The sequence below is a fragment of the Pantherophis guttatus genome, chromosome 5 (genome assembly GCF_059756535.1).
Source record: "Pantherophis guttatus breed Tessera chromosome 5, ASM5975653v1, whole genome shotgun sequence".
Taxonomy (NCBI): Eukaryota; Metazoa; Chordata; class Lepidosauria; order Squamata; family Colubridae; genus Pantherophis; species Pantherophis guttatus.
This window is the reverse complement of record NC_142067.1, coordinates 96,272,930-96,297,808: the sequence shown is the minus strand read 5'-3', so window position 1 is coordinate 96,297,808 and position 24,879 is coordinate 96,272,930. Positions and strand designations below refer to the sequence as shown.

At 35.5% G+C, this 24,879-nt stretch overlaps 1 protein-coding gene across 4 annotated transcripts in view; it reads right to left on the bottom strand.

The window, feature by feature from the left end:
• The window catches only part of MAP4K4 (mitogen-activated protein kinase kinase kinase kinase 4), a 147,622-nt gene that overhangs the window by 82,736 nt on the left and 40,007 nt on the right, over window positions 1–24,879 (bottom strand). For all 4 annotated transcript variants that reach the window (XM_034419942.3, XM_034419978.3, XM_034419989.3 and 1 more), the window contains exon 3: window positions 446–502. In XM_034419942.3, coding sequence (XP_034275833.1) covers window positions 446–502 — 57 coding nt within the window. The remainder of the gene's footprint in view (window positions 1–445; window positions 503–24,879) is intronic.

The window sequence follows — 24,879 nt, the reverse complement described above, 5'->3', positions numbered from 1 at the left end:
CTAATGTTTAAAATACTGCTGAAATTAAAAACTGATTTCCAGAGCTTTTAACTGATACTATGAAAGATCATGGTTCAATAACAGATGTATACTTTCGTCTCTCTGGCTATGTTAATTCCTCCCCATTCTCATATAACGCTCCACAATAAATCCCCCTGAGTCCATTATAACTCCTGCTTTACATTGTTGAAATATACCAACAATCTGCTCGATATTTTAGCAGATGTTCTGAATTTGGGCCTTTGAGACCTTTATTAGGTCCATTTCCTTTTCAACCTAAAAAAGGACGTACATTTATTCTCAGATTGGTGCGTATTTCACATTGGCACCAGTCCAAATATCTATACACATGACTTTGAATAAAGAGTTCTCATCATGAAGTTCAGAGCCAAGGCAATTCTCACATTATTCTTTAAAAAAGAAGAAGTCTTAATTCAAAACTTACCTCAGTAACATCCATGACTTTAATAGCTGCCAACTGACCTGTCTTGACATGTCGACCCTAATAAAGAATAGAAAGAATTTTTACACTTCACATTACTAATTAGAAGATTAATATCAAATTGCTTGCAACTCATTGTTTCACAGAATATCTATTTCATTCAAAATGTTTATAACGAGCAAAAAAAATGTAGATTTAAACATAAAAATAATTCAACATTTTGCCTTGTTGGTATTGTTGGTAAACATTTGTAAGTAAACAATTATAGGTAAACATTTGTATAGTGTACAGCCTTTAGTCAATTATTTTTTGGGAAAACAAGGCAGCCTGTGGTGTCTGCAAGTGGAGGGAGCGTACTGTCATTCTGGTGCACTCTTCTTGCATGCATGTCATGATGCTCCACACACATATAGGGAGCAGAGCTGGACAAAAGCATCAAGATCCTGTGATTCTCACAAAGGTGACTGATAAGTGACACCAACCTAACGATTGTTAATAAAGACAGTCATCGGTGACCCTATCTTCTAATCCACAGTAATCAGTTCTCAGCCACATTGTTTACTATGAGTCTGAAGACAAGCATCAGAAGTGTCAGTCTTTCTTAACTTCCCAGTCCACAATCTTCTTCAATCTGTCAATGCTTTTGGTTCAAAAGAACACATTAAAGTCTCAGTATACAGCTTTATCACCCCAACAATCTAAAAGTAAAGTGTGAGTTTACACATATACATTACTCAATTTATGACCGGTCACTTAACAAATGTTTTAAGTTATGACAGATTCCCAAAAGCTTTTATAACCCAGTTTCTAAGTTACAGCAGCCACACACACACATACATCTGCAGTCCTGTGACTACATTTTAGACACTTAGCTTGTCTTTATGGCTGTTTTAGTGTCTTGTGATCACCTGACCATGATTTGTGTGCATGTGGATTTTTTTGGCCAATTTCCAGAATATATTTCCAGTTTCTGACAAAAATTTCCCGTTAGAGAAAACTGATTTGCTTAATAACCACAGTGTTTGCTTAATGACCACAGTGTTTACTTAACAACTACTGCAAAAAATGCAAAAAAAACAACAAAACCCAGGTCCATCATATGATGCCTTGACTTACAACTCTAATAACATGACCTTCATTCTGAGCTCAGTTACAGTTGTAAATTGAGGACTACCTATATGTCTTATAAATGAGGACATCCCGAATATATTTCTTGGAAAACCAACAAAGAGTTCCCATTGTCTGCAATTCAAAATTTATTATAAAGTAAAATTTAATAATCCACATTAATGAACCCCCAGTGAAATTTGCTTCCTTTGAATGTTAAACAGAAAAACAAAAATATTTTTTACTGAAACTAGTGATTTTGTCCATTTCTTTAGACCAGTTTGAACCTTTTCATTACTCTGAACTCTTAATAGTGACTTCAATATGCAAAAGACCAGAGTGCAGAGATAAGATATCTGTTCGAATGTTGATAGTAAACCTACGCATTCAAACTTTGATGATGTAATTTCCTAGGCAATTCTTTGAAAAGATGTGATTTTTATGAAAAACAAGTATTTTGTACCTTACATTTCTCTGCAAAGTATTTCTACAGCCAACAGAAATAATATGAATCATGGAACACAGCACGGAACAGCACAATTGGCTTTGTGATTTCTTTGCAATCCAGTCTAGGAAACAGGATGCTGAACTAAGTATGATCAGACTCCTCTAATTTAGGGACATAAAGGTACACTGCTGCCATTATTTTCAGATCAGGAAGGCTGAGACAGTCATTTTATTTGGTAGACATAAGTTCATGCTTTTAAAAGTTTTTAAATGGCAACAAAGAATCAAAAGGACATTTTTGGCAATTTCCAATAAGTAAATTGGGCATAGGAGAATTGTCTCTGCAACTACAGCCATAGCTTTCAAGACTTAAGAGGGAAATTCTTTTTCTTTTTCTTTGCTGGAAAACCTAATAGGGAAGGCAGCCCAAGTAACCTTTGCTGACTGGGTCATTTAGTTCCCAGAGTGATTCCTATGTCTTTCATTTTACTGCAGGAAGTAAAGTGACAGGAAGACTAAGAGTGACTCATGTTCTCTTATCCTACCACCAATGAATGGGGAAATGTAACAGAGTTGTTCAATTTTCAAGAAAGCATTGGACAAAGGATTCACCAAGAACAAGAGGATTTCCTTCTTTATTTGTGCTACTCAGTCTGCTCACAATTTCATTTAATTTTTTGAAACAATGTACAGTATTTTAAAAACTGGGTAAGACTTTTAGATAACCAGACATGAAGAGTACTGAAAAACAGACATCTCTTCAGTGTCTTTGCTCAAGATTATCCCTACCTTATGCTCCAGTCCCACCCTTAAGTCTGATTACAATCAGAAGACATTCCTCCTTGGGGGATGGAGAAGTAAAACTGAGCAGTTTCAAAGGTCCTGAGGCTACAGCTATAAGCCACAAAAGTACACTGAAGCAAATTTCATTCTCATTCCCTTAAGGAAAGGTCTACGCTTCCTTTGCTTTCCCCAGCCCATGCAGGAAAATATTATGAAGCTGTGGAATGGGAAGTTAAGACTGTGGGAAAGGAAGTGCAATACTCAAAAGCATCTCAGTTCAAACAAATGCTTTATGATAGAGGCTCCAAAATATTTCAGTACAGCATATTGCAGCATAACATGTATTTAAATGTCTGACTACTAAAGGAGTCCTACAACTTTAAAAAGAATAGTTTCTGCAATGTTTCAAACTATTAATTAAAGAACACAGGAGTCCATTTGCCCTTGCCAAGCAACCAGCTGGCACAAAAGACTTCCTATTTAAATGTAAATATAAATCAAGACATGACTGTCTTAATTTACTGAGATCCATGTGAAATTATTCCTGAAAGTCAATAAACAGTTCCTTATCTTTGGAAGAAAGACTCTTGTATCTCATGTGCTACTCATCTCTACTAATTGCATATCTGTTACATTGCTATAATTGCAATATTTTCATCATTAGAATACCATTGTGTTTTACCTCTCTTCAACAGCAATATGCCAAATCAGCAGTCTAGTGAAGAATTATTGGAGTTGAAGTCCACCAACAAGAATATAAGTTATCCATTCCCATTGTGGAATTATTTTCTTTTAGCAGAAGTGGAACAGATCCAAGATTCAAACACAAAGGCTACTGACAACCTAACATAAATGGATCCTTAGAAGAAGACAAAATCTTGCAGACAGTGAACTTATACTAAGGGTTTTCAGAAGTTAACAAGTTTAGGGTAAGAAAATGAAATCAAGTACTACCACATAGATGCACATTGATAAGCAGATGGTAAAAAGATGCAGAGCTCAAGCCAATGCAAATAGAATCATACACCCAGTTCTCAGCCTACTGTAACTAAACAGGAATGCTTTTGTGCCAAAATTAGATTTTCCATAATGCAACTTACTTAACTAGATACTATGTGGAATCCTAAAAGGCAAATTTTAAGTTCCTACTATATCATTATGATACTAAAATAAGATAACAGTTTGCTTTTAGGCAAATTGTTGTAATGTAGTGTAAGTAACTTTTCCAACTACTCCCTGATGTTGTTCCCATTCAATTTAATACAGAACAAGCACCTCCCTTACTTCACTCATCTATGCTTCCCTTACTCAGTTCTTTACAATTATCTTCATTATTGTCTCTGTACTACAAACCCATACAGGCAATTGCTTGGACAGCTTTAAATGGGAATTTAACACAGATCCACAATTTATAGCAGATCCTATTAAAATCAATAGAACTTATATTGATTACTTCTTCCACCAGTCCTTTCACATTAACTTGTCTATTTTTAATACCATTTACTCTCAAATTCATTCCTGTTAATTCAAATCTTATCACATAATTACAATTTCCCATTTGGTTCTAGGTATTTTAGACTTAATGGATTGGTTGGATTGGTGTGATTATGAAATCTGTCCTTATTTAGTGCAATAATGTGAAATAGTTTCTGGTTAGAGATATACCTCTGTTGTACTGGGAGTGTATATCTCCCAGCTCAGCTATTACTTCCATCTTCAAGTTCTTTCAATGACACCTGTACATAATAAGATAATAAGCCTTGCTTACTTCATTTTTCAACTGAAACCTACACTGAAAGTTTTTTTTGTTTGAAATCTAATAAGTCTGAAAAATAGGGACAAATCTTTCAATATTGGTTTTTGTATTCTTTTGTGATTCATAACTCAGAAGGAAAATGCATGCTTCCTATGCAAAAAGGCTTAGCTCAGTCACCAGAAGATAAAATTGTAAAAACCTTTGTCTAAAATCTGGGAAAGGTCTAAATAATATAGTGAGCTAGAACAACCAAAAGTCTTTTTGTACACAGCTGTTTCCAATATTCTGCTGTTGCATACTAGAAAATGAATGTCATAAATACCATCCTTGCTTATACAATCAAACTTGTTTATATAAAACATTATGCATCTAAAAAGCAACATTGCAGAAGCCTCCTAAAACTCATAAGCCCTCTTGTTTCAGTACACAGAATTGAAAAGGGCCTTTGTAATTTCCCTCATTAACAGACCTAGAAAAACAATAATACATTAAGGAAGAATCCACAAACCATGACCTGTTTATATTTTTATTTGGATCACTAAAACTTAGGGATTGTAAATTCAACTGTAAAATAATAAGGGGTGAGAAAAAGCAGGAAGGTCTCTCTCCCACCCACCTCAATTCAGTCAGTTTTTGCAACATTATTGTTAGTATTATGGATTGATCAGTGTCTAGCTTGAAGAATGCTACCTAGTAGCATTAAGAAACCTAATAACAAGAAATCACACTAGATATTAATTTTCATTCAATCAAAATCGGATGGATGGATCCATTTTTCAAATCCAGAAGATGATGTACTACAGAGTTCAATGCAAACAGAATGCAGACAGGACATAACTTAGTATCATAGTGGTGGGGGTAGCTGGTGCAGAGATTAGAATGCAGTATTGCAGGCTAACTCTGCCCACTGCCAGGAGTTCAGTCCTGACTGGACTCTGCCTTCCATTCTTCCTAGGTTAGTAAAATGAGGACCGAAATTATTACAGGATTGTTATGCTGACTCTGCAAACTGCTTAGAGAGTGCTGTAAAACACTTATCAAGTGATATATAAGTCTAAATGCTATTGCTATCACAGGTAGAAGGGGGGAAAGCAGATCTTCCATTAAAAACATTGCTTTAAAAAAAAAAATCAATGGAGTCTAATACATTGTACCAGCTTATTATCTTGATATCAAGCTTTTACTTTATATGGTATAAATAAATCATTCCACTTTCTCCTAGAGGAATCATTAACTACCCTGTTTATGAAAGACTTAATATTGTATGAATAATATGGAAGATTCTGAGATTGGCTACAGGAGCATGTGCAATACTATCACAAGATCAATTTATTTTCACAGACTCTTCCTCTTCCACTTTGTATATAAATAATTCTGAATCTAAGAAAAAAAAATTCACTTACAAGGAAAAAATCCGATATTAATGTTAATCTTTTAGTAAATATACTGTGTAATTTTATTGCCCTTTGTATTTAATTATATCAGTAATAATGATAATACTAATACTCTTGAAATGTAAAAATTGATAAATATAAGCTATTAAAATCAAACATTTTGATAGTGTTCAATATACAGGTGATCTTTGACTTATTACTGGTCATTTAAGGATTGAAGTATTGACTGACACAAAAGGGTGCTTTACAGTCTGTAAAACACTTTTGGCCATCATTCCCCCCTGAGGTGACATGATCATCGCTGAGGCCTCTACAAACTATTTGACAATAGTTTGTCAACACCACACCAGGTTTGTCCACACCAGGTTCTACTAACAGTCCAGTATCTTTCCCCTGAAGGAAAAGTTAGGTTTTGGCCTTCCAGAAACCAACAGTTGAGAGCTTTCCAAATCTCAGGGGGATGCTGGATCTTATAGAGCAGGCCTGTCAAACTGGCAGCCCACAAGCCGGATTCATCACATGCAGGCCATGCCCATCCCGGCTCCGCAAAGGCAAAAAAGTTACGATATGTCACAATACGTCATGTGACAGGATCGAGTTTGACACCCGTGTTATATAGTAATCACCATGACAATTACATAGACACTTCCATGAAATCCCTAGGTCTCAAGTTTGAATCATTAGAAAGTTTGCTTTAACTAATCGGAACAGTACGTAATGTCTATGTCTATATTAAGTATGTCTATGTAATTAAAGGCACATCTTCCATTATTAGAAGAGTTTCTTAGAATTCAAAGAGCTAAGAAATAAAATTAGAGTATATTGGTATATGAATTAACTCCACCTGTCTTCTTAAAAACAATGCAGATCTCTGTATAAATATCTTCCAGGAAAACAAATGCTACTATTTTAATTGTATAATCAATTAATTGTATAATACATATAGTTCTTTATTGGCCTTCACAGTTTCTCTCTACATCCACATACAGTTATGTGTACACCATCCCACCACACATCCAAGTATGAAGCAGCCTATAAGAATGTCTCTATTTTAGCCTTAATTCTCTTCACTGCAGAAAAAATAATTTATTTAATAAAAAATGATAAGCATATAGGATTCTACATTCTCCCCTCTGATTGTCATAGCCATACATGTTTCGCAGATGTAATTTCTCCATGTGAGTAATGCAAAGAAAGGAGCAAGTGCACTGTAAATCCACCATTGTAATTGTCTACACAAATGGCCTTAATAAAGCTAAAACCGTGTTTCTGTTTGCTGACTGTTCAGAAGAACACTTTTAGAAACCTATGGAAGAGTTCTGTCACAGTAGAATAGTGTCTTTGAAAATATGCAATGCATGTTTAAGAGAAACTTTACTAAATATCTAGCTGTTGTTGTTAGATAAGAGTTGTCATTGCTAAAAGTAATTCAGCAGCAGCATTCAAATGAGATGGTGTCACCATGTACATAGTTCAGCAATGGGAAAAATCTTTCTTATGATCAGTGACTGATCCTTCTGAATGCAAAGGCAATGAAAGACAGGCATTTTACTCATTTGCAAGGAACAATCAGCAAAGAGCAAACAGCTGTGGATTTTGGATGATCACAGCCAACTGGGATAAATCAGACCTCGTGTCACAAGACTTCAGCCTTTAAGCTGTGTTCTGATTTATTTTTTAAAAAACCTTGTTATAACATTTCTTAAACAGCTTTTTAAATTGGTAAACACAATTTGACCGCAACCTTTGGCACAAAAAGATATAGAAAGATGGTCTAGATTTCATTTGATTATCAGGAGCAAGATAATTTTAATTAAAATGTATTTCATTTCAAAGTTCATTTGTATTTTGAAACAAGTTTATGAGTTACTATATGAAATTAAGGAGAATCTAACCATTTTTCTTTGCGAAAGTGAATTTTCAAGACTGTAATCCCTTAGTTTTGAACAGTTTTATCAGGAAAGCAATAGCAAAAACAACAGCACCTATATATCCCTCCATAGTGTTTTACAGCCCTCTCTAAACTTAAACTCAGCATATTGCCCCCCAACAATCTGGGCTCTCATTTTACCGACCTCAGAAGGATGGAAGGCTGAGTCAACCTTGAGCCAGTCAGGATCTAAAACCTGCAATGGGCAGAGCTAGCCTGCAAGACAATCTTGTTTTTTTTTTAATGTCTAATTTTCTTTAATAATGAAACGTTTATTTTTAACTTGTTTGTTTTGTTTTACACTACCCCGAATCACATTTATGAGAGTAGTGGCTATATAAATTTACTGTATAAATGAAAATAAAAAAGATGGATAGGCTTACCTGTATTATTTTAGGATTTTGCAAAACTATATGCAAGAAATATAATTTTATAATATATGAATCCAATTATTATATTACGTTATTATTACGCTTTTTAAGAATAGCTAGTGAAAGTGTTTTTTTTTTAAAAAAAATACTCTGGCATGTTATCACAATGAAACAGCTTAGCCCTTTTAGGTAGAATTTCAAACAGGGCTTGAGTTACAATTGATTGCTTTTGGTTAGTTTATTCAAGTTTAAACATTTGTTCCTTGGATTCATTGATACTGATCAATTGTTGCATTTGAAGTTTTCTTGTTGTGTTTTTTAACATTTGTCCTGCATGATTGTAGAGTCTGCTTGTTTTTTGCACTGTGCTTGCCTGGTTCTTACAGGAAGGCCTATGAATGCGGGATGCAACAAGGGGTTTGTTGTTCAGCTAGATTGTAGCAGAGCCTGACGCTGGTTAAGGGCTATGAGAGAATGACTAGCTGAAGGTCAGCCAGCAGCTTCCTGGGTGTTTCCACTCTTAGTCCAGCAGCTTAACATTATACCCCACTGACTCTTGTTTACGTCCGAAGTTCTATATATGAAAGTTTTGGAAATATTAACTAAGGCTCTTAAGCAAATAATCTTTGCAATAAATTGAAGTATGAAATTGATATCAATACCTTATGTGATATTTTGAACAAAAGTTTGAATAGCATGATTTTAAAACTTGTTATAACACTCTGAAGTTGCTTTTTTAAAAATTTTAAAATGCAGTAAGTAGTTGTTTTGTTTGTAAATTGGTTACCTCACAAAATATTCATAAGAACTGGTTTAAAGCACCTTGTTGTATTATGATTTGGCCATTTAGTATCATTCGCTCTGAAATTCATGAGACTGTAAATATAGCTTTAGTGATCACTGCTTCTTAGTTTCGAAGTTAGGCTATGTTCCCAATATTTTAAAAAATATATTTCACAGCTTAAGAAAACTAAATTATATCTGATTTGAACAACAGATTGCTAATATGAACTGCTGGTAAATATTTGCATTTGTATGCTGTTTGACAGAATAGAAATAAGATAACTTTTGACTGTTTAAGACTTGTATTTATTATGCAAATTTCCATAGATTCTCTTCTTTATTTAACTTTTATTTACATTATATGTTACCTATTTGTATTATTAGATATTAACTCAGACCAAGTGATTTACTATTTGAAAGCCCCGTAAGACCATTAAGACCCGAGCTTTTCACTAGGTATTCAGACCAGATGTTAAGGGAGTCCCACATATATGGGATGGAGAGTGATACATATTTTCTAAAAAACAAGTTTTATTTTCACATGTTTATGATGTTGTAACTATAACTATGTATGACTTTATTTTCAAAATTTAAAAGCAGCCAAATCATAATATTTACAATAAAAACCCATAATTTTTAACCATGGGTCAAACTGGGTTTAACTGAAGAAAACTAATTAAAAACATTGGAATTGCACAAGAGAGGCTCAGTGTTCACTGTATATCTCATATTGGATAAATTAATTATTGGGAAATGGTACGAGAGAAAACAGTTGCAACTCTTTGTTGTAGTTCATCTTTGTTGAGGGAAGAGAATGCTAGATCACATATGCCTCCAATTCGCTTTTCCACAGATCTTATATTCCATGGATAAAAGGATCTTTAACTCCCACTTTGGGAGGATAACATGGAAATTGCACGATTAAAAACATATGTAAATTATGCTAAACTCTCGTATGTATAAGCTTTTACAAAAAGGTTTATAACTTTTGCTTAAAGTAGTACAGTTAGTCCTTGAGTTACAAACGTAATGGAGCCTGCCCATTCCATTTTTACCTCAAGGATTCATGGGAGTGAATCTCATACCTTGAATAAGATCACTCCCTGCTTTCTCCCACACATTCGCTAATTTAATGCATGGGTGAATGCACAGTTGTTTAAGTGCACATGAGGTATCTCAGGGTGGGGAAGGCCATGTAGTGGGGTCTAGTGATGGAACAGGCCCCCAAAGCCTCCCCAACCCAATAAGATACCTCATGTTTCCCACTCCATGTCGTGTGGGACTAACTTACCTTGCAAAGATCTGTCTCCTCTCTGCCATTGTTTCTTTCGCTTTGATGGAGAGATGAGTCGATGGAAGCTCCTGGGCACAAAAAGTGTTTGTGGCGCCTGTCTCCTACTCCTCTCCCCCACTCCCCGAACTCCTTTCTGCCACCATTGGGACACTTTTCACCTAGATGGAGACGTGACGGAGACTGGACACTTCATCTGTGTGCAAATGGGGCCTTTGAAAACTGAGGGATTTGCTCCGTTTTGAAACGATCCATGGGCACCTATGAGGACTTTGAAAATGGAGGGATTCTCTTTGTTTTGAAACACCCCATGGATGCCTGAGGCCTTTGAAAATGGAGCGATTTGCTTTGTTTTGAAATTTCCCATAGATGCTTATGAGGCCTTTGAAAACGAAGCAAATCCCTCCATTTTGAAACACTCCATAGGCAACAATGAGTCCTTTGAAAACGGAGGTATTCACTTTGTTTTGAAATGTCTCATAGACTGCTATGAGGCCATTGAAAATGGAGGGATTTGCTTTGTTTTCAAAGGCCTAATAGGTGTCTATGGGGCATTTCAAAAGGGAGTGAATACCTCCATTTTCAAAGGACTAATAGGCACCTATGAGACCTTTGAAAATGGAGAGAATTCCTCTGTTTTCAAAGGCCTCATAGGCATCTATGGGGCATTTCAAAATGGAGTGAATCCCTCCATGAAGCTTCCAGTCTCTGTCAGGTCTCCATCTCGTTGAAAAATGTCCTGGTGGTGGTGGAAAGGAGTTGGGGGGAAGGAGCAGGAGATAGGCACTGCAAACACTTTTTGCACCAAGAATGAAAGTTTCTGCGGTCCGTGATCTTGCGTGAGTTCAGGCATCCAGTCTCTGCAAAAAAGGTTGGATACCTCAACTTGCGCAATATTATGGCACCCAGGAGCTTCCATCAGCTCTCCTCTCCCTCAAAAGCAAAGTAACTGCCATAGAGAGGAGTCAGACCTTGTAAGGTAAGTGATTCTGGCGTGGCAGGGAGAAGCAGTTGTGGGGAGCTGGGGCATGGCGAATAGGGTGAATGTTGCAGACCTGCAGCTGTTTGTAAGAGCGAACAACTGTTGTGGTGCTGCAGCATTCGTAATTTTGGGACTTGCTCATAAACACTAGGGGGCGCTAAATGAAGGCTCGTAACCCGGAGATTAGCTGTAATGAACAAATGACCATTGTACATAAAAGTGATCAATTCTGACACTATCACAGAACATATATTAATTAAGATGATTTAATTCATTTTAATTCTTGATTTGGTCAGTATAACGCAATAGTTTTGAATCATTATTTCACATAAACATTTAACATCTAAATATCAAGATATTTATTTTAAAATCAGTAGAGATTAATATGTCAGAAATATATTACAAAACTTAAGCTAATTGTCCCAACAGGCACCTCTGGGGCTGCTACCCACTACTTGCTTTGTATTTGCTTTTTAGTCTATATCTCTGTATGCATGCAATTTGAAAATAATATAGAACAAATAGCTTACTAAATACAAATCCATGACACAAGATGCTTTGGCTACAAAGATCATATTGGATTATAGTTTTTGACAGTGTGCAAAAATTAGAACCCAGTGTCTGTATAGCACCTTTAATTTACAGCATAAATTAGTCCGTGCATGCTAACAACCAGTCTGCACAAACAACAGAAACCCCACCAGCGAGATACAGGCAGCACACAAAAGCACAGCCCTCTGTGTGGAAAATCCATGGAACTGGTCCTTGGTGCCCAAAGGTTGGAGACCACTGCCATAAGCCACTAAGCCAACAATCCTATAAATCTTCTAAGGCCATAAAACAAGCATTTAAAAAACCCAGCTATCACTTAACTGTCAGAAACAAAAGTCATCCGTGCTTCTATGCCTGATCCCCAAAATGTAGATGCTATAGATCAAGATATTTTTTCTCTTTTTCCTCTACAATAAAGATTCTTTAAGATTTCTTATGTTTACATTGTTTTCCTTATGATCAATTGCAATAGAATGTTCTGTAAAGCTATCATACAGCTAAGAATTGGTTAGGGACATTTTGAAGAAGAATGTTTACAGTAACTAGAGAAAAGAAACAGCCCTACCCCAAAATCATTTTCTCAGCTACAAATTAAATGTGCTTTTCAGCTAAATGTCACTTAAACCATTACAGTCAGAAAATACAACAGTCTGTAAATACCTTGTCCCATCCCAAAATTTCAGTTTGAAAACCAAGCTTTCCTCTTTTAATAACAAACACTGCTTGTATGAGCCAGACAATAACACTAAATGATGACATAAGCTACTTGACCCAAGTATCAGTGAGTTCTAATGTTATTTTTACATTAAAAATATATAACTTCTTTCAGCTCAAGTGCACTAATTGCAAATAGTGGTCTGTCACTTGAATTGTTCCATTTTCAGTAGCTGACATTAAAAAAGGTTAACTTCTTTTCAGTTGTTCACTAGGTAACAGCTTCAGCAAGGCAAACCTTGCATTATTTTTGTAGATTCAAGAAGTCAAACACTGACCCATGGCAAGCTTATAAGGCACTGTTGGCAAACCTTTTTGGCACCGGGTGCCGAAATGGGAGCGCGTGCAAATGCCAGAAACCAGAAAAGCTGATGATTTTCAGTTTCCGGCATGCATGCGCATGCAAAGACCAGCTATCCAGTGCGCATGCGCTGGCTCTGCCTTGCCTTTCGGGGTCCTCATGCCTCCCTGCCTGCCCCCTGGTTCCCGTCGGGGTGACAAGACATCCCTACCAATGACCCGGTTCTGCAGCTCTGGACAGGGAGAGAATGTTGGGCAGGGAATGCCCCCTCTCCCTGCCAGAAAACTGGAGCCTCTTCCTAGCCTCAGAGGCAAGGGGCATTGTCATTTTCAGGGCTTGGCTTGAGGGGGCCAGCAGGTGGGAGAGCTTTGCTCCAACTCTGGCCAGGATGAAGTGCCCCCCCCAGTCCACTACCGAGAACAAGCCAGCACAGCCCCCCCCTCTTATCCCTTGGTGGCACCTTCCCACTTCCTGGCTGGTTCAGCATGCCGCTTATATTATTATTATTATTATTATTATTATTATTATTATTATTATTATTATTATTATTATTATTATTATTATTATTATTATTATTATTATTAAATTAATTAATTAATTAATTAAATTTGTATTCCGCCCTTCTCCCGAAGGACTCAGGGTGGTGAACAGCCAAGATTAAAATACATACAATATAAAAATTAAGATGAATTAAAACAGAATTAAATCAAGTTGGCTTCCCAAAATTTAAAACCCTTTGCCCATAAAATAACCCATTAAAATTTTAAGCCAGCCCGGCTTGCTGAAATAGGAAGGTCTTCAAAGCTCGACGGAAAGTACGGAGGTCTGGGATCAGTCGTATTCCTGGGAGTAGCTCGTTCCAGAGGGTGGATGCCCCCACAGAGAAGACTCTCCCCCTGGGGGTCATCAGTCGACATTGCTTGGCTGACGGCACCCTGAGAAGACCCTCTCTGTGGGAGCGGATTGGCCGGTGGGAGGTTATTGGTGGCAGAAGGTGGTCTCGTAAATACCCGGGCCCTAAGCCATGGAGCGCTTTAAAGATGAGAACCAATACCTTGAAGTGCATCCAGAAGACCACCGGGAGCCAGTGCAGCTCACGGAGAGGTGTTACATGGGAGCGCCATGTCGCCCCCATAATAACCCGCGTGGCTGCATTCTGGACCAGCTGGAGCCTCCGGGTGCTCCTCAAGGGGAGCCCCATGTAGAGAGCATTGCAGTAGTCCAGGCAGGAGGTGACGAGGGCGTGAGTGACTGTGCATAAGGAGTCCTGATCCAGAAAGGGATGCAACTGGCGTATCCCTTGGCGGTGTCTCCAAGCTATGTTTCCTCCGGCCCTCCTGGGGCAGCTCGCCTCCCCGACAGTGGCTCCTACTCCTTTTCCTCCTGGCTGATCCAGCATTCTGGCCCGAAGTGGCCGCATGAGAACCACCATTGCCCCCTCACCCCTCACGGTAGCTCTGCTCCCCTTGCACTTTCAGGTTCTGGTGCCAGCCACTTGGTCTTCATGCGCATGGGAGTGCCAGAAACCAAAAGAGCAGCTGCCACATGCGCATTGGCCAGCTGATCTTTATGCATGCATGTGTGCCAGAAACCGGAACACCAGGTGGCCAACGCGCATGTGTGCACTGGAAAACGGAAGATCATCTTCCCAGGATGTGAATGTGTACTGAGCAGCTGCTCTTTCAGTTTCTGGCACTCCCTCACACATGAAGACCAGCTAGCCAGCGCGCCGGAACCTGGAAGAGCAATGGTGACGGCTCGCATGCCTGGAGAGATGGCCTTGTATGCCACTTCCAGCATGCATGCCATAGGTTTGCCATCACGGTTATAAGGTATGAATTTTTAAAAAGGATATCAGTGTTCTAACATATATCTTTGGCACAAGCTATTGCACGTAATTTCTGCTACATTTTCTTAAATTCTTCTAATTTCTGAGATGAGATGATGTTACCATCTTCAACAAATCTTTTTCCTCAGTAACATTAAAAATAAAACTGCCTGGATGCTTTTTGCTTCTGCCTCAGGCCAATGAACAATGATACAATAATCTGCAGACTCATGATCTAATCCCTACTATATAGAGGGGGAAAACTGTTCCTCAATCTTTATCCCACTCCAAGCATTAACATAGAGTATCTTGAGTTGTTATATTAATACATCAAATCAAATGTCTTATTTCCAATCTTCAACCAGCCTTTTATATTAATATGCTATGCAATTTTGTCATAATGTTTTGGAAATATCTAACCACCTGTGGCTTTCAGAAGCAGGATTTTTTTATAAAAAAAAATTCTAAAATGTCCAGTTTGCTGTAGTCATATAATGGGGTTCAATATATTACTTTTTCAAATATAAATATGTGAAGTAATATTCAAAATTGCCTCAAATTATAGTATCTCAAAAGTATTGTAATAGCTTTCACTAACCTGATATCATCCAGATGTTTGGAGTGGAAATATAGGTTGTCCTTGACATACAACCACAATTGAACCCAAAATTTTTGTGGCCAATTGAAACATTTGTTAAGGAAATTTTGACCGATTTTATAACCTTTCTTGCCACAGTTGTTAAGTGACTGACTGTTAAGCTAGTGACACGGTTATTAAGTGAATCTGGCTTCCCATTGACTTGTCAGAAGGTCGCAAAAGGTGATCACATGACCTTTGCTTACCGTTGATTGATTCTAAAAGACAAAAGCTATCCATTATTTGAACATCTTCACTGTCGGTTCTAAAACTGGTTACTCTACCTGTTGTCATTTTATTTGGTTTTGTTTACATTTAATTTTAGTCCCTTTTTTAAACTATTCTCCTTTCATTACTGAAGCCGCAGGACATTTGCATTTTCAGCTATTTTTTATTTATTTATTTATTATCAAATTTATGTTGCTGCCTGTTCAGCCATGGTGACTCATTAGAATAGTGAATATTAGAATATTAGAATATTGTCACTATCCAGATTATGAATAGTTTTGCTCCAATTTTAAAATCATGCTTATGTGCAGGTTCCCTCGATATACATAGGGGAGAATATATAGCCTTCTCTTGCTCCTTGCCATCTTGAAACCAGTTTGTTTCACAATGTTTCAGCCAGATTGTGGATTCCTGGCCTGCGTACATATAGGTTTTTCATGAAACAGTAAGATGTTCTGGGATTCCCATTTTCCTAAATCCATTTAACAACATGACATAGTAAACATAGTTGAAGGCCTTTCTACAGTATATAGTAATCAACAAAGCAATAATGTCTCTTATTCCTTGATATTGTTTAAACTTAAATATTAAGCTTAAATATTTGTCATCTTCCTTTTCCATACAGGTGTCAAATCTATGTTGGGTAAAACTAAGAACTATTTTGTTAATGTGTGAAATTAAAGAAATAGTACAATAGTTTGCACACCCTTGTCTCCTTTCTTTGATATTGGTAAATCATTGAAATTCTTCCAATCTATTGATCACTGTTTCATTATCCAGATTTGTTGATGTAAATTGGGCACTTTCCAGATAATTTTACTGCGTCTACCATATTTCTATAAATATCCTTTTAATTTTGCAAAGCAATCAAACCGGTCAGTCCTAGAGGAGATCAACCCTGACTACTGTTTAGAAGGCCAGATCCTGAAGATGAAACTCAAATACTTTGGCCACCTAATGAGAAGAAAGGACTCACTGGGTAAGATTGAGGGCAAAAGAAGAAGGGGACGACAGAGAACGAGATGGCTGGATGGAGTCACTGAAGCAGTAGGTGTGAGCTTAAATGGACTCGAGGATGGAAGAAGACAGGAAGGCCTGGAGGAACTTTGTCCATGGGGTCGCGATAAGTCAGACACAACTTAGCAACTAACAACAACAACAAACCTATTAATTTCTATGGTCTTCAGGGCAATATTTGTAACCTTGATAATGACTGGTTGCAAATACTGATCAAGCCCCTGTTAATAACTGTTTTCTGATAATGCTTAATGGGTAAGATGCCTAGTTTTTGCTATGCAAAACTGGACTTCATAGTAAGCCCAATGTGCAGGTTTTTTACAGTATTACAGGCATTGTAATAAAATCTAGCTCCCAGAATATATCTCATAAATAAGAATAATTGCAATGAACCTATTTAGTACCTGCCTGGAAGCCACATTTGTCTTCACTAATGAAAAGACATTGCTTACACTAAATAATGTACAGTTGTTCCAATCTGAAGTTAAACAATAATTATAAAGAAACAGTAAAGTTTACAATTCATAAAATAAAGAAAATATTAGACTATAATGTAAAATATAGGTTTCTATGAATATCACAGGTTGGTAACATTTCTGCCTGAAATAGAAATAAACAATGTACAGTGAAGTCTCTATATACTCTGTGCTTTGTACTTTAAAAGTTTTTCAAAGACAAGAGACTGAACAAGATCAAGCTGCTTCAGTGAGCTAAGGAAACAATCCTGTTATACTAAATTGGTGATTTATTATCTTTGTGATACAGGACTCTGGAGGAAGTAGGGAAATTTTTGAATTAAACATCTGTTTCTTAAAGGAGGAAGAGTATATGTTATTGATCCTAAGGATGACTCTTCAAAGTGAGCAATATCTTCCAGATCATCATAGGAATAGCTGAAAAAGATAAGTTATATAGTCATCCGCCCACACAATACTTAAGCCACAAGTATCTATTGCAACATTCATGTTCCAGAGAGCATAATACTGTGCTTCCCCGAAAATAGACCCTGTCTTGCTGGAGAATTAACAGAAGCCTGTTTTCATTTTAATCACATATGTGCAGAAAACATTTTAAAATATTAAATAATCAGGTAAGTTTAACTAGATTTAGTTAGTCATATAAAAATTTTTTATGTTCAATATATGGAGATACATTGTTATATATAGTTTTTAGATTTGTTTTATATACATTAGTTTTTTTTAATTATATGTATTCTATTTTTTTAGCTTTTAAAATTATTAACGGTTTGTATTCTACCTTTTCTATGCTAGTCTATGACCATAATAAAAATTTGATTTGATTTGAAGGCAACTTTATGCAACTTTATGATTTCTGTGTCCAAGAACTGCTGCTTCAGTGCATAGTCCTCAATTTATGACCACGATTGAGCCTAAAATTCATGTTGCTAAACAAGTTAAGTGAGTTTTGCCCCATTTTATGACCAATCTTGCCACAGTTGTTAAGTGAATCACTGCAATTGTTAAATCATAGCTGTTACGTGAATCTGGTTTCCCCATTGACATTGCTTGTCAGAAGGTCGCAAAAGCAATCACATAATCCTGGAACACTGCAACTGTCATAAATATGAATTAGTTGCCAATTGTCTATATTTTGATCATGTGACCATGGGCATACTGTAATGGTCATAAGTGTGAAAAATGGTCATAAGTCACTTTTTTCAGTGATGTCTTAAATTTGAACAGTCACTGCCTGTTTTGAGATGTTACTTCAACTTTTCCTTTTAACAATAGCCATTAAAATACTGCAGGTCTCCTGTCTAAGAAAGCCCAGCTTCCCTCCTACTCCCCAAGAAAATCAGCCTTGGGTATCACCTGCTGCAACTGCTTTTTTAGAACAATATGATAATTACATCAGCAAGTAGATCTACCGTAGTTTTGGTAGTATCTTTTTTATCTATGATATCTTTTTATGAGTTAAGAATATAACATTAGGTCTGTTAAAAGCTGAGCTGAGCTCTTTAAGTAGAAAACATCTCTATAATAATATGACACACGTAACATATTTTGGCACAAAAATAAATTTTTCTTTTGTTTTGTTTTTATAATATTGGTAGTAGGAAAAACAAAGTTTACAGAGTTTAAAAGTTCATGAACCCTTTGGAATTGTCAACATTTCTGCATAAATATAACTTAAAATATGAAATTCTGTTCTCCATATATCCTAAAATCAGATAAAAAAATAAATTTAAACAAATGAGTCAGAAACATTATACTGTTCATTTATTTAATGAGGAAAATTTGGGTGCTGTAAAAATATGTAAATTTTAGGATTATCATTTCATTTGAAGACGTAATTAAAGGTAAGTCTGAATGTCAGAGGTCCTGTCTTCAGTATCCAAGTTTTATCTCCACAACACAAGTGGAAGTGAAAGTATACTATGGCTCAAACAAAAACAAAGTTCTAAGGACCCTTAGAAAATAGTTATGGAAGCTCAGCAGGCTACAAACGGTTTGAAAACTGTTTCCAAAGAGTTTGGACTCTACCAGTCCACTGTAAGACAGATCATGTACAAATGGAGGTAATTCAATACCATTGTTCTCCTTCCAAGAGTGGGGGTGGGGGATGAAGGCACACCTGTTACTAAAATCAAAGTTTCACATACTTTTTTTGATATAGAAATATATAGCTTTGGATCATTTTAGTTAAATCAATGAACAAGTATAATATTTTTTATTCATTTGTTTAATTGGGTTCTCAAGAGTTCACTTAACTTTTAAGCACCATTGTTAATGTCGGGCATGCACATTCTGAAAAACATGTAAAATATTTGTTCTGATTGTGTATTAACAGAGATGATTGCAGTGCCCAAGCACACGTGCACCATAAACTGTTTTACAAATTTATTTTCCACCTACTTCTATGCATAGAATGAATGCTTTTAAACAATTTGTCACTGGAGATGAAGTTAATTGATCTTTATGATTTATTCCCTGTCCTTAGTTTGTGCTTCAGAGTGTTTATAAAGAATAAATTGTTCACACAGAAAACTATTTTATGAGAAGACTTGGGGGAAGAAATGTTAATTGCTTGCTCTACTTTGGACAGCAGCAAAGGCTATAATGAAAAGCATAAGTTTTTGTTTTCCTCTTCTTTACAGTATTTGCATCTTGAATTAGACATTTCAGCTGTATTTTTACAGCAGTTTAATCCCCCTAGCCATTACATTCAAAATGGTGGGCTGCTTTTTATATATGACCATTTATGCTGTATTCCTTTCTCCTTTGCAACTGTACTATCTTAAGAAGAATTTTGGTTCCCTGCCATCTTCGGGAGGATATTTTAGTAGTCAATTTTTTAGTAGAACAATTTACCAAGTAAATTGACAATCCTTATTGATCAATGTTTATTCGAAACTCATACTGATACATTGGAAATTAGTTTCACATAAGCACATTGCATATATTTATATTGGTAACATATGATCTCTTCTTATTTGAATATAATCTGAGCTCATCAAAGATAATGTAAGAACTTTGATTCCTTATTATAAGAATTACTTTTGAAACCATTTAGGAAAAGAAGCCATTTAGCTAAAGAAAATAAATTTCTATAAAATAAATCTAGCTTCACAGGGTAATAACTTTGCATGTTTTTCCCACTGGTGATTAAGTAGTCACTCCAGATTCATCAATTTCTTTCTTGAATATTTCACAGATATAGTGTTGTCCAGCTTTTCCAATTAGGTTGATTCTTCCTGCACCTTCTTTTTGATGTGTATATATTTCCATTGTCCTTTGAAATTTGTAGGCTGGCTTTGATTGCACTGCTAATTCCATTAATTTTATTGTTAAACTACTTTTTCAACATTATAGAAAAAAGAATTCCAGGATTATTTGTAAGGTCAATGAAAATATGGTCAACAGAAGTACACCCACTGTGCTGTTACCTCTGAAATGGAATTCTTGGGGTAATAATGATTATTGAAAGGAAGAGACTGAATGTGATAATGAATCCAAGATATATTTTGTGGTTCATTTTAGAAGACGAGACTATGTTCTTGCAATCTTCCTGGATCTGGTGCTCTCCGCACATATTACGTTACTCTATTATCAAATCTCTATTATACTCTTGCATGCCAATCATGATTGAAAGAAAATGAGAGCTGCAGCCAAGCACATCTATCTAAAGGCATAGAGTTGAAACCAAGTGGAAGAATCCAACTCAGATGTTGTTTTTATTATATCTGTATTAAATTGTAGTTTTAACTGGAATTTTGTAATTTAAATTCAGCAATTTAGAGCAATGTTCTCTTACCCTTTGGCTAAGAGACTAGAAATCACAGGTGCTGATGTCAGGCATATGTGGACTGCATAGTAAATAACTTGGTTTTAGTCCTGTTTAATTCAATACATTCTATGCTTAAATATTTGTTAACATTTTACAGTCATTTGTACATGTTGAGACATGTATGAAACTCCTTTTACAATAATTCATGCATGTTGAGACAACAGCATAAAAGGTAGGTAAAATATTAATTCCTCATTTAAATGCTTGTATTTAAAAATTACATTTAAAAGCTGAACCAATCGTGATGGAATTAACATCTAGCGTTGATAAATTCAAGCATGAGTTTAAAAAACATATCAAACTTACTTGGGTCAGTGAGGGCTTGGCACAGTTCAGGCAAATGCAATTTGTGTCATTTCAGTCAAGCAATAAAACATAACTGCAGAAGTATGCTTCATTTCCATTTTTGCTCCTCTAGCTTATGCAGTTATATCTTTATGGAGTAATTTAAAGAATTTTACATACAAAGAATGCATGCACAATAGTTGTTTATTCTGTAAAATGTGTTGCCATTATAGGAAATTTACAATTTATTGCTACAGTATAAACTGAGGTAGTTTATTTGCAGATGTTAAATATAAAATAAACAATTTTAGATTTTATAAAAATGGTATTTCTGTGTTACAGTATTTTAAGAATTCTTGCACTACCGGTATTAATTACCAGTGGTATGAACAACTTCTTTGCAACTGTATTTTTTTGGTTAAATTAACATGCTTAATAAAGCAAAAAAGAAATAAGAGGTAACAAATGGTTTAACACTACAGGCCACAGTCCTATCCATTACCAGCTTCTTCAATATCTGAACAAATCTTATGACTAAAAATTTGAATACCATCGATAATAGAATTTCTCTATCCAAACTCTTAGCCATTTTAGCTAAATATTATTGCTCAGATTAAATTCAATATTAGTACAAAGATTATGCCTTTTGGGGTTTACTTCAAACAAGATAAGATGCTGACTTAGATGGAAAAACAAACTCTATATCTTTTTATAGATTAATTAATCATCACAGCAGTTGAACAAAGTAAGTATCTCAGCAAACATTTAACTCAGCAGTCTTAAACTAATTGTTGCTTATGGCAAAGAAGTTGCTAAATTGAAAAGTTTAGACTCCTGAATTCTCAAGTGTTGAATATATATTCATCTGGACAACCACATCAAAATTAAAACTGTATCAAAGGAATGAGTGAATCTATAGTGGAATTGCCTGTTATTTTAAGATTTTAAATTAATATTTATTTTAATGTTCTGTGCCTGACAGTAATTTTCCTTATTATGGTACACGTTTTAATACATGTGAATCAGGATTATAATCCTTCTGAGAAATGTCTTTCCAGAGTTTGGCTTGGGTCTAGGTGGTGGACCATGCAGAAATTTCACACCATCGTTCATAACATAATATTGTGAATTCAATAAAAATGAATAAAAGTATCAAGCAAAAGCAGCAAGAATTCTAAAGTAACTGATAAATTGATTTTTTTCTATTCAGGTTGGATAACACCCCATATATTGCACGAATACCTTGTTAAATTTTAAACACCAGGAAATCTGAATTATTACCAATCTTTTGCTAAAGCATTTTATTTATATAAAATATATATAAATAAAATAAATAATAAAATAAATAAAATAAATAAAATAAATAAAATAATAATAATAATAATAATAATAATAATAATAATAATAATAATAATAATAATAATAATAATAATAATAATAATAATAATAATAATAATATTTTAATGGCCACCCATCTTCAGCACCCCTAGGCAGCTCACAATTTTTAATCCTCATATTCTATTTGCATGCAGTTGTTAGGCTTGGTACCATTTGCCCTTACTGGTCAATCTCTCTATCCATTTTTTTCTTATAATGAAGATGCTAAATATGATTATTTCTTGACATAGAGTAAGGTTTTATCAAAACTTTAATGAAACCAATATATATCTCTGCCCAGACTAATCATGAAATGCCAGGAAGGTTCTTTTCTAGAGGCTGTGAGGATCTGCATGGGGAAGAACACGCTCTTAAAGTTCCACCTGGCAAAACCAAAGGGCATGTGTTTTGAGATCCCCTAAATCAAAGACTTGTTGGCTCTGAGTGACATTATTCTTCCTCAGACAAAACTGATAAGCAATTTGGGGATTCTTTTAGACTCAAAGTAAGTAGCAGCCATAATTAGAAGAGTTTTTTTCAGACATTATTGTCTCGGGGGGAATTATGTTTTGTTTCTGGGTTGGGAAACCCTATTCAAAATGACTCATGTCTCAATTGTATTAATGTGATGCTCTCTGTATGGTGCTGCTCTTAAAAGAGCATTCAGCAGCTATAACTGTCCAGAATGCAGGAGTTTGTGGTATCTAGTGATAGACTCATGTAGCCAAGGTAACAAAAACTCCATTGGCTTTCTGTAGATTTCTGGGTTCAATTCTGGTTATTATTTATAAAGCCTTACATCACACGTCAGATTATTAGTGAGACTGTATTTCTCCAATTGTCCCTGCATACCCAGAGCTGGCAGGGTGGCTCTTCTATTAGAGAGTGCCATCTTATGGGCCATATGACTTGGCCCTGAGCTTATTAACCTTTTATAAGGCATTGGAGAACTGGGTGTTTTCTCAGGGCTTTGGGCTAGGCAGTTAAATGTGCCCTTTTGGTTGGTTGGTTGGTTGCTTTGGTCTTTGTATTAAAAATAGGAGTATTTTAATCCTTACACATATGTTGTTTGTTCTGTGTGTTTATTTTGCATTGTGTTTTTGTTTGTTTTTAAACCTTCTGTTCACTGCCTAGTATCGCTGTGAGATAGGTGGCTACCTAAGTTGTATGTATAAATGAGTACATAAATAAATCAGTCAATCTCTTTTGTGGCTAACAAATCTAAATGTATTGCAATCTCTTCTAAGGAAAAAGTAAGATTGTTCAATATATACTTTTATATAATGATAGGTATTGTTGATAACGAAAAGGGAAATCTAGTACTATAATTTACAAGTGGATGCTTTTCCAGATCCATCTAAAACAAATACCAATCAACATTTCTTAAAAACCAATGAATCTTACAAATAGAACTGTCAAAGTTATCACTATGAAATTCACTGGTACCCTTGGAGATACATATAAATCTTCCTCTGAACATAAAACCGGTGGAAGGCTAGCTAGAAATATCTAAAGTTTTGAATAACAAGACTGAATAAAAAGGAAATGCTCAAGAAAAGTAACCAGCAGCAGAAATAAGTGTAACAAAACAAAGATAAAATGAATTTTGTTACAAATATATGGCTTAATATTTTTATTTATTAACACAATACATAGTACCTGCATATTCCCTTTCTTTGTTCTGTCCATTTCTTCATTTCTACCTATACAGGTAGTTTTGGACTTATGACTGCTTGCTGGAGTGTCTGTAAAATCCGGGGGTACTTACAACCCGGATTAAAAGTTCTGATGGTCAGACTCCTTCCCATGGTCACATGACTGCATTTAGAGCCATTTGTAGAGTCCCAAAGTCATGTGACCATTTTTTATGATAGCTTTGCTGAAAGCTACTGAGAAGTTCACTTAACAATCATGGTGTTCACTTCATAAAAATGGCATAAAATCAGGTCGGTTAAATGCTTGATCTACTTTACAACTGTCACAAGTTACGACTGTAATGGGCAAAGTTCATTACAATTGTGAGGTAGTTGGAGTACAACTACCTGTACCCCAATTATATTTACTTAAATGAAAATAATAATAAAAATGAAACATTCCAACATACCATCCAAAGAGGGCTGCAACAGTGTCCATTCCTTAAAACTTAAAAAATATTTTTAAGCGTACTGGAGCAGAACAAGTGTAAAGAAGTATTCATTACCTCTTGTAACCTTTTTAATTTCTGATGCAAATTTCCTCTTATGACTCTATATTTTGTTAATGCATTGGTCACAAAACAAGCCTCAACAAGATTTGTATATTTTGTACGTCACTTCATTTCACTCCTACTCTCATTAAATGCTGCAA